At 56.6% G+C, this 11,129-nt stretch overlaps 1 protein-coding gene across 1 annotated transcript in view; it reads right to left on the bottom strand.

The window, feature by feature from the left end:
* The window catches only part of NFATC1 (nuclear factor of activated T-cells, cytoplasmic, calcineurin-dependent 1), a 76,405-nt gene that overhangs the window by 62,871 nt on the left and 2,405 nt on the right, over nt 1-11,129 (bottom strand). Inside the window, exons 4-5 of the mRNA XM_010855097.1 lie at nt 11,090-11,129; nt 1,138-1,297 (exon numbers count right to left, since the gene is read on the bottom strand). Of these exons, the coding sequence (XP_010853399.1) occupies nt 1,138-1,297; nt 11,090-11,129 (200 nt within the window). The remainder of the gene's footprint in view (nt 1-1,137; nt 1,298-11,089) is intronic.

Raw genomic sequence — 11,129 nt, 5'->3', positions numbered from 1 at the left:
TCGGGGACAGGGACCGTGACCACATCTGGGGAGCAGCCCTGGGAGGCAGGAATGTGGGCAGGGAAGGGACGCCTGGGGGCTGGGGGATGGTTCCGAGCAGGGGGCGGGCAGAGGGGCTCTGTACCCGCGGGGCTGGGGGCAGGCAGAGGGCCCTCAGATTGGGTTCTGACTCTCCCCAGGGCAGAAGGCCTCTGCCTGTCCTCACGCAGGGTGCAAGGTGCCCAGCACGTGGTCTGGCTGTGCAGCGCCCGTGGCAGGAATCAGGGACGAAGGGCCACACGGCCGGACGAGAGACCGAGGGGGATTCTGAGCAGAAGCTTCTCCGCGGCTCGACCAGCCCCGGACGTTCATTCTTACAGATTGTTACAGAAAGGTCCTGGAAAATGGAGCACTCTTATTTCAAAGCTATTTTTATTCTCTTTAAGATCTTCCTACTCCAGAACACCTTGAAGTGACAGAGCACCAGGGTCAAGTCTGTTAAGAGCCTAGTCTAGGTGGCAGCCCCAGCCCACGCTGCCCACTGGCCACAGAGCACCTCCTTGGGCACGCTGTCTCTCCTTGGCTTCTGTCGCCCGTCCTTTCTGAGTCAGGCATGCTCAGGGACCCACGGGGGTACGGGGCAGCGTCCCTCTGGACAAAGCAGCTGCCTGGCTGTGCCCAGGTCCCTGTAGCCCCCACCAGGAGTCACAAGCAAAACCTAGAGCCATTTGCCCTCCTCGGTGAAAAAACACTTGCCAGCAACACCATCCAGGGGGTCCTCCTAGCTCCCCCAGGCCCAGGCTGGTCACCCCAACACCACTGTCCATGGAGCCCTCCCAACGCTCCCAGGCCTACAGTGGTCACCCCATGGTCTCTGGGGTATCGCCTGCCCCCTGCCCCCGCAGCAGCTCGCTGAAGAGAAGCCTCCTCCCCACATTACAGCCATACAGGGGCTGCAGGCAGTGCACCCTCAATCTGCCTGTCTGTACCGAGCAGACTGGGACTCAACTGGGCATAAAATATTCAGCTAAACTGGCTGAGAGGTGAAGATTTTTTTAAGAACACAGAAAGAGCTGTTGGCTGTCGCCGCAGAGTGGCCTCTGGGCTGAACTGGCACCTCCCTGAGCAGGGCCAGGCCTGGTTGGAGTGGAGAGGTACCTGCACGCTGGGGTGGCCCCCGGCTGATGCCTTCACGGCCCCGCGGCTGCCCTCCGTCTCGTAGTGGGCACGGTGGTGGGACTTGGGCTGCACCTCGATCCTCAGCTCGTAGGGTCCTGAGTGTGACGGCAGGCGCCAGTCGAGAGCTGGCAGGGACGGGCTGAAATGGACACACGGAGCGTTAGAGGCATGGACGGCTCCCCGCGCCCACGGACCCGGCCTGAGACAGACGGGCGGCGTGTCCTTCCGGCTGGGTCTGAAACTCCCATCGGTGAGGTCATTGTCCTCACATGAGCAGCAGTTAAAGCTGCAGAGCCTATGGCCAGCTAATTGTGACGGACACCCAGACCTTCTCAGCTCTTCACGACGAGGTTCCTGAACACAATGCAAACCTCTTCCACATTTGACCCTAAATATTTTCCTTCCTTCATGAAAGGCTTAAAAATTATTTAACCTCCCCAATAAGGTAGATCTTTTAAAAATCACAGCTCTATCAGCCTGACCTGAGAAGTGGGCAGGCTGGTTCCCATTTCCTCTGCCCACAAACCAGCTGTGAGCACACCTGACACATGGGGGGCGCCTGATAAGGCAATGGGTTTGCAGCAACCTCGCCATGTCCATGATCCACAGCAGCCAAGACCCGCAGAACCAAGGGAGCAGCAGGCAGGTTTGCGAGAGGAGCAGGGAGAGATCGGACCACAGAACCTCTGGTCCCCCGGGGCAGTGGTACCAGGCCCACATGAGGAGACCATGTCTCCATTCAGAACATGCAGTGTACTAATCTGTTCCCTTATACATACTGTCCATCTAGGTGAAAAGACTGTCCTTTGCTGTGAACAGAAGAGAAACAGATGAAAAACAGGTAGAAGTTAGGTTCATCTGACTCCCAGGAAATCAAAACAGAAAGAGACTGAGAGACAGACAGAGAAGTGGAGGAGGATTGAAAGGTCCACTCCTCACCATCCACAGAGGGACAGACAGAGAAGTGGAGGAGGACCGAAAGGTCCACTCCTCACCATCCAGAGGGCAAGGCCCCAGAGCCGCTCGGCATTGAGTACAGCCGAAAACAGGCTTGGGGAATAACTTGTTCCTGAGTCACTGACAGAGCCAGCAACACGGCTGCATGCAGTTTAAAGTTAGAATGGCTCACAAAATAAATACTGTCACACACAGACAATTAAAATTACTGTTTGAGGTTGGAAATTTTCAGCATGAATCTGGCAGCTCCACAAAACTGTAAATGTACCTCTGATTCAGGGAAAAGGCCTCAGCCTGGAAGAAACATTCTGAGATGTGCCTGCTGCGCCATCCTAACCCCTCGCGGCCCTGCCGCCAAAGCACCTTCCTCGGCTACCCCCGACCCGGAGCGGAGCCCCCGCACGACCCCGAGCGCCTGGAGGTTCTCTTGTGCCTCAGCCCTGCCTGCTGAGCATGATGGATGACATCAAACTCACCTCCAGCCTGATCTGATTTCTTAAAAGATCACACTCGATGCAACGAAGAAAATGGTTAAATTCACATCTGACACCCAGCTGACCCAGCTGACCCATGCAAACAGGAGCTGTCTTATGTTCTCCACACACACAGACGCGTGTGTCTTACGATCAACCAGACAGACTGCCTCCACAATTGGGTGCGCGTCTCTAAGTATTTCCGTATAAAAGGGATGCTGTTGTGTTCAGTAGTCAAGTCGTGTCTGGCTCTGAGACCCCATGGACTGCAGCACGCCAGGCCTCCCTATCCCTCACCATCTCCCAGATTTTGCCCAGGTTCACGTGCACTGAATCAGTGATGCCATCCAACCACCTCATCCTCTTTAAAAAAAGCCAGAGTATCACATCTATTTTATTTTGTTGATATATCCCTTTTATATGTTTTTGCCTTTTTATACAGATATAAAAGGGCTTCCCAGGTGGCTCAGATGGTAAAGAATCTACCTGTGATGCAGGAGACCTGGGCTCCATCCCTGGATCAGGAAGATCCCCTGGAGAAGGGCATGGCAACCCACTCCGGTATTCTTGCCTGGAGAATTCCATGGGCAGAGGAGCCTGGCGAGCTACAATCCATGGGGTCACAAGAGTCAGACAAGATTGAGTGACTAAACCACCACCACTGTAGACACCGAAGAGGTGAACATCCAGCGTGAGACCCCGGCAGTCTTGCTGGTCATGTCCCTGGCACAGACCCACAGCCTCCATCACACAGCACGACCCCTCGGGGCTCCTGATGCCTCCTGGGGGTCTGGCCCCTGCACGGGGCCTGCTGGCTGTAATCTGGGCCAAGCCTCATAGGGAAGGGCACTCGAGGTAGCATCTTCTTGCAACACTAACGGGCACCCCAGAGGTGGTGACATACACATAAACACCTGAACCCCCAGGGGTAACATCCACCAAAGTGTTCGGGCTTCCAAGTGTCCCCTGACATCTGACATGCATCTGCCTACAGGCAACGAGGGACTCCAGGCCCAGGACTGGGACCTGCCAAGCCCCTCCAGCTGAGCGCGGGGGAAACGATGGTTCATGTACCTGAGCAGACCGGGAGGCGTGGAGCCGGACTCCGACGGCCTCGGGGAAACCACGGGTCAGGGGGTCTGATCACTCGCTGGGTGACACCAAGGGATTATTTAAATCACACATTAGTGTCTAGTGTGATGTCGACTGGTGCCACAATTCATGTCTAAACCTGACCCCGTCTCTGGAAGACGCACACTGAACATCACTGGAAAGGTCACGCAAGGTGGGCGTGGGCGGGGGCAGGCAGGTGGACTGCGAGTTCCTCCGTCTGTTAGGGGTGGGTGTGGGCACCGTGACGAGTCTCCGACGCTGCACAGGGTTGTTTTTCTGTGACACAAACTGAAAGAGCAAATCTAAGAAACACACCCTCGAGTTTCCACGGTGATCTTCCAGGCCGGAACCAGCAGGCACTCAAGTTCCTTTTGGTTTACTGACATTAAAAAATATGCCACAGGGAACACTGTTAGCTGTAAACCCCCCAAGCCACCCTCCTTTCCACCTTCCTGCTCTCACCCCATGAGCTCGGTGACTATTCCCTCGTCCAGCTTCACCTGAGCCTGGGCCCCCCGAACCTCCTCCCACAGAAAGGCCATGTCCACTCACGACTGAGAACAGCTCCCACTGAACGGCTGCCCACGTGCCCCACGCCAGGAGCCACGGACGAGCCTCAGGGAGCCCTGTGCTATGAAGTTCTCCTTCCTGTAGACACCTGGGGTTGGTGGGGGGGAGCTGCTATTCCAAGCAGATGATTTGGGTACAGTCCTTTCAGTGTTGAATTTTTGAGAGCTAAAGCCCATAATGGACCTATCACTTAGAAGAAAACTGCAAAGGTTTTAGAACTCAGCTGTTTCTAAAAGAGCTGAAGATACAAACTCTGAACTTGGCAGGGTTCAAATCTACCCGAAGGAGACCAGACCTAGAGGGGAAGGCCGTCACCCCAAGCTTGAAAGAAACGCGTTTTCCCAGGGTCGCAGCCAAGGGAAGGGCTGCTTGACTTACTTGCTTTGATTTGACTTTTTCCCTTTAATTTTAAAAAAGGTCATGGGCTCAGTTCCCAGCTATTTAATGAAGCAGAGTCTTTGGGCTCCCAGAGCGCTCTGGGCCGAGGCGGGCCGGGACCACACACCTCGCCGAAGGCCAACCCACCCCCCGCCCCCGGCAGAGTCCAGGCAAGAAAGCTGCTCCCACTGAGAGGTCACCTTCCTGGAGGGCTGCTGGGCAAGGCTGATCTCTCCGTGGTGACCCTCACTGGTTCTCGGGGCCCAGGGAACCACCCTCAGGGAGGCGCTTGGGGTCAACCACGGGAAGGCCCGAGTCTAGAGCTGGCCGGGCTCTTCTGATGGGCCTGGAAGGGATGCAACAGGGGCCGTTCAGACAGGAGCTCTCACCTGGGTCTCAGGACACTGTGAGCTGTCACCCCCGACTGTCGGGACGGCCTCCTCTGCACTGAGGGGACTTAGGGACAGGACAGGCCGAGGGGGCCGGCGGCCTGGAGGAGGTTGGAGAAGTGCTTTTACCGGGGTATCAGTGGGTGGATGGGGGGCGAGGGGCAGAGCTGGGCAGTAACGTACAGGGGGGCCAATGACCCACGTATCCCCTGCCTGTCCTCGGGGTGCCACACACAGAGCACCCTGACCCTGAGATTCTGCAGCCAGCCACCTGTCCTAAGGCCCAAGCTCCCCCAGGAGGCTCTGCCCAGGTCACACTGGCCCGGACCCCTCCTGAGTGCCAGCTCAGTCCCCAGAGTCCCCGACGTGTCCCTGTGCCCATGGGAGGGGGGCTCAGATGAGGTTGAGCCCCTAGGGGGTGCTGGCGGGTGGAGGCCACCTGCTCGTCCTCCACACAGCCTGAGCAGGGCCGTCCACCTCAACGGGCCATGGAAACGGCGTGGCCGGAGTGACAAGCGCCGGGGCAGGGCGCAGCACTAACCAGCGCTTCCGTGCGCCTGTGGCGGGGTGGGGTGCCTGCACTCAGCCCGCTAACCGACCTGGACGCAAAGCCTCTGGGCGGTTACTTTCTTCACCAAAAACCAGCTCGAGGCTGGGTGTGAAGCCCCAGCTTCCAGGAGGTTATTTTAGAAGCATTTATTCAAAAAGCAAACCCCATCACGACATACATTTTTGCTCATGAACCCAAGGAACAGTTGTCAGCGAAGGCCCGTTAATGTCCACAGAGGGCCTCATCTTAAATGTGACTAAGTTTCACCCTCCGCAGGATGGGACCCCGTGTCTCCCTGGCTGCCTAACCCAGGTGCACTGCAGGTGCCTGAGGCCCTGAGTCCCCCGCACTCTCTTCAGAGGAAAACGTCTGGACAGAAAGAGTTCTCTTTTCTCTGTGGTCACTGGTGCATGCTGTCACTGGACACTTCCTCCCGGTCAGGTTCCTACCAGTTTGGGAAACTCAAGACTGGAGACCCCCGAGTGCAGCCCAGCCCCAAACGCATGCCATGGCCAGCTGGGTCAGAGCAAGAACAGGCCGGGAGCTGTCCAGTCTCAAAAGCAAAACTCTTTGAGCACTTGGATTATACACAAAATCAACCAGCACGGATCTCAAGGCTCGACTTGAAAATCAGTGTATAAAGCCACAAAGACTCAAACTGATCCTCTCCAGGAATGCAAAAGTCCTTGAGATCCTCGTTCTCCTTTTCACAGCTAATAATACCAGACATTCATAGGATAACATCCAATAAAGCAATCGGGGGCTTCCCTGGTGGTCCAGTGATACAGAATCCACTGTGCAACGCAGGAGACATAGGTTCGATCCCTGGTCCAAGAAGATCCCACGTGCCATGGAGCAGTTAAGCCCGCGCACCACAACTACTGTGCCTGTGTGCCTGGAGCCTTGCTCTGCATCGAGAGAAGCCAGTACAAGAAGCCCGAGAGCCCAACCAGACAGGAGACCCCGCTCACCGCAACTAGAGAAAGCCCGTGCACAGGAACAAAAGCCCAGCACGGCCAAAACACAAAATAAATAAATCTTTGAAAAAAAAAAAAAAGAGCAGTCAGGCCCACATCCTCCACCTGAATCTCGAGGAAAGACTGAAAGGTGCAGAGAAGCCTCTGCCGCAAACCTGCAGATCTCAGCTGAACCCTCAAGGCTACGCCTTCCCGCCGGAAGTCAGCGCTTAGGCCGCTGTGTCCAGGGTCCACGGTGGACTCTGAGGAGCCAGGAGAGCCTGCTCCATGGGGAGCTGGGCACTAGGCCTCTGAGACTATCTACTCCTGCAGCGAGCAAGCATGATCTGCAGAAATCGCAGCCCAGGCCCGACTCTGGACACCGAGTTCACCTGCAGACGCCTCTGCACAGCTGAGGCCACAGTTAGCCTCTGGGCTCCTGAGGCCTCAGTCTGCCGGCCTCCCACCTCCCCGAGCAGCCACCAACACCCTGCAAGCAGGACATGGACTTTGTAGAGAGATCCCAGCCCTCGACACCGCCAGAGCCCCCCACCTAGCAGGCAAATGCATCACGACTCCTGGGAGCAGGGCCCAGCCAGGGGGCTGCCACTCATGGCCTGAGTCCAGCTCTACCTGTTACCAGCGGGGCCTGAACAGTGGCCCGGGTACTGGGCCCTGGTCCTGTAAGCACTGGGGGGGACGTATGGAGACCACTCCACTCACTGGTTTCTTTCTAAAGCTTACTGTCAGCGGCTTCCTTTTATTGGAAGGGTGTAAATTTTTTTTTGTCCCTGCCTCACGTGGGATCTTAGTTCCTGGACCAGGGATTGAACCTGCGGCCCCTGCAGTGGACATGCCAAGTCTTAACCACAAGACCACCAGGGGTGTCCCTGCTGAGCTTCCTTTTGTGACCTCCAGATGACGAGCTCCTCGGCCAGGTCAGAAAAGGGAAAATAACCCAGAAGCGACGTGTCCAAGACATCGGGTGGGCTGGCCCGATGCAAACTACCCGAGTGCAGACGGCTGGGGCCAGGGCAGTCATTCCAGTGGAATGATGTGTGGTCAGATTTGTTACCAGCATACAGTTTTATTTAATCTTTTTCCAAATTAGGGTAAACTCTGAAATATTCATATAACTTAAAGATGCAGTCAATCAATTGTAGCTTCATCAGGCTTCTGGGAGCTAAGACCTGGGCACAGCATGAAGGTCACAGATATCATTAAAGTCATCAATTGTACCCAAAACCTAGAAGAAACTGTGTCTGAAACACATTGACTGGGAAGCGCAGCCCCTTGGGTCGCTGAACCCAGAACAAGCAGTGGGGTCATCACATGCCCGCACCCCTCAGAAAGTTGACCCCACAGTGGGGGCTCTCCTGGGCCCAGTGGTTATGACTCCGCACTTCAACAGCTAGGGGCGCAGGGCTGGTCTGGGAACTAAGACGCCCCAAGCCTCAGGACGTGGCTAACAAAGAAATAAGTCAGTAATGCTCAGACCACAAAGCAAAGTTTCGTCTGCAGGGATTTAATTCAACGCTGCTGCTGTCAGAAACGGCATGTCTCAAAACACTCTGCCTTCCCAGACCAGCTCCTTCCAGTCCTTTCCTCACATAACCCTGCCCCTTGAAGGCACATCCAGAGATTCTGCCGGGCACAGAGACAGCACTGAGACGTCAGAAGTCAGGACTCTCCACAAGCCCATTCCAAAGGAAGAACAAGCTCCCTGAACGCATGCAGGCCCTGGGTAAGGACGACACCCTTGCCAGGGCAGGAGTTCCAGTACATTTTCTTGAACCGACACAGGCTTACGCTTGAGCATCTCCGGGACAATGACAGCCCCTTGAAGCCACCAGCGGGAGTCAATCCACAGCCATCTCTGCCCTCTCTGCCACGGTCAGGGGCAGCGTCGCTGTCAGCGCCGTGGGAGGACCTGCTTATTCTCATCCAAGGACAGGCGCGGGGAGTCCTCCCTGGAGAGGCCCCCCCGTGGCCTGGCTAAAGCCATTGGACAGACAGCCTTCAGATGGGTCACTTGTGACTCCTCTGCGTCTCTCAAGCTTCAGGAGCAGAGCACCGTTCTCTGAGGCTCTACATCAAAACTCTTCTTTAAAAGCTACGAACTTCTGTCCAACAACTCTGTTGATTCCACAAACACAACCCCTTCTGTGGCAGGAACTGGGAATCATCTTTGACCCCGTGAGACTGTCGGAAGGTTCCACGCAGAACAGAGGGCCGCGTGTGCTGGGAGCGGTGATCCCATGGACTCCACATTCCTCGGGAAGAGACCCACGCCGCACACGTCTCATTAAAAAGTTCCTCTCGCTGGCAGGATAGTCGTGGATGTGCCCAGAGGGGCTGCCTGCTCCCACGGGGGTGGCAATGGATCTGTCCTGATAAACTGCCCATCCCAGACCTTGGAGCCTGTCAGCACCGGGCGCCCGGCCGTGCAGCCCGAGACCCACTGACACCTGATGCCAGCCCCCTCCCTCCACCGGTCCCCAGGCACGTGCAGCAGCGTCCAAGGGCAGGAAGTGTGGTCACCACCCCCCAGGGCAACGGCCTGACCTCTCCCTTCTCCAGCTGGCCCCTGGCACCCGTGGACAGGATCACAAGGAAAACACTGCCAGGGACCAGGAAACATATTTTGATGTGGAACCAAAACAGTGGGAAAAGCTGACTTCAAGCCTGGGAGGAAGTGTGGGGCTTGTTGGCGCGAGCTCACAGGAGTGCTGGGGGACCCCACCTGAGGGGGCCTGGACCGGGAGATAGAGCGGGGCACTCAGCCCGCGGAGCAGCCCCCTGAGCAGAAACGGGGCAGCCCTGGTGCTTTCCATCACTGACAACCCCCAGAACCACGCATGTTCCCATGGGCACCCCAGCACTGGGGCTCGAGAAAGCCGCCCCGTCCACCTGGGGTCACAGGCTGAGCTGCTCCCCACAGAGGCTCCAGGGTGGAGTCCTAACCCCAGGACGGCAGCAGACCCCCGCGCCTGCAGGCTCAGTCTTTACAGGGGCCGTCAAGTTAGGGTGAGCCCCCAAAGCGGTCGCATCCAATGACGGCAGAAGGAGCCAAACGGCTGGACCGTGGGCTCCAAGCCCCAGACTGTGAGGAAGGAACGTCTGCTGTTTAAACCGCCCCGTCAGTGGGGCTGGGTCCTAGCGGCTCCTGGAGATACGGGCTCATGGTCTCCTTGCAAGCCCTTAGGACCTTCAAGCCAACGTCACCACGCGAGTTCACTGAAGCCTCGTTCTAAACTGGAGAAGGGTGCTTTGATGTATTCTTCCTTTATATAATTATAAAACTTTTATAATAATTATAAAGAGAGCGTGAATAAAAATTCTTACATTTTAAAATGCCTCCAAATGTATTTTTTTAAACTCTCACATTCATGAATGGAATCCACGTTCCGGGATACATCTGTTTTGACAGTAACTCTGGAAACGCCAGCTTTTTGAACTCTATGTGCATGCACCCTGAAGCCTGTCAAGACCCGTCACGGCCCCCTTGCCCCCTGGCTCTCGACTGCTACCCACGCCGGCGGAAAGGAAGCGTTCAGCTTTAGAAACTCACATTGCTTTTTTGCCACAAGCTTCTGTAAAGGTTTGGCACCAAGAACTAAACTGTCCACTTACAGCTCTAACTACATCTTTAGTTTAGAAAAAAGGACGGTTCTGAAGAGAACACAGAAAGCTCTGTAACAAATAACACCCTGATTCACTCTCCTCAAGGTCTGGACAGGACAGCTGGAAGCCACGGGGCCAACACGCAGTCCTGCCTCCAGAAGCAAACAGGAGCAGCAACAAGCCTCGAACACTGAATCCACAGGCAGAAGCCTCTTCCTGGGAGGCAGCCACAGCCCTTGGCAGAGCACGGGCCTCCAGGGAGGGCCTGTGCGCATGGCCGACACCTGACCAGAGTCCCGGGGCAGAAAGCACTCTGCTAGGGGTCATTAGTGGTCCACCTGCTGGGAAAGCTGTTTAGTTAAAAATAAAAGCCCCGGGCTGAGTGAGGGGACCCAATGGAGCAGAAGCAGCAGCCCCAACACCGTTAAAAAGAAAAATCAACAGCCCAAGATGCAACTAGCAGCTCGGAGGAGCTGGGGCTCCTGCCAGGCGGCGGTCTCTGGGGAGGGGCACCGAGTCGCTCCCAAGCCGGCACGGCTGGTGCGGGCGCGCGGGCTGCTCCGGGGAATTGTGAGCAGGGCCCCATCTGCGCTGACTGTGCAGTGACAGCAATTAGGTGCGAGCAGGGGAGGCGAAAACAGAGACAGGAGCTGCGCCTGGCTTTACAGGGAGCAAAACAAAAACCCAGCCCACGTGTTAGTAAGCCCCAAGACGGCAGACAATGTGCCCGAAGGTCCCCCAGCGCTGGAGAACACAGCCTCGTCTGGGCACCGGCCTAAGAAGGACAGAACGCGTGAAGATGAGCTCTCTGGCCCTCAGCCAACGTGACCAGGTCCTGAGAAAGGGAGACTGGACACAGACGCAGGCTGGAGAAGGCAGAGGGATGCCGGGAGGCTGCAGCCCCGCCCGCGCGCCGCTCACCTGGTGTAGGACGCGGGGGACCGCGGCCGGGCCCACGGGT

Source organism: Bison bison, unplaced genomic scaffold (assembly GCF_000754665.1).
Source record: "Bison bison bison isolate TAMUID 2011002044 unplaced genomic scaffold, Bison_UMD1.0 scf7180017864353, whole genome shotgun sequence".
NCBI lineage: Eukaryota > Metazoa > Chordata > Mammalia > Artiodactyla > Bovidae > Bison > Bison bison.
Note: the sequence above shows the minus strand (reverse complement) of the source record. Positions and strands in the feature narration are given on the sequence as shown.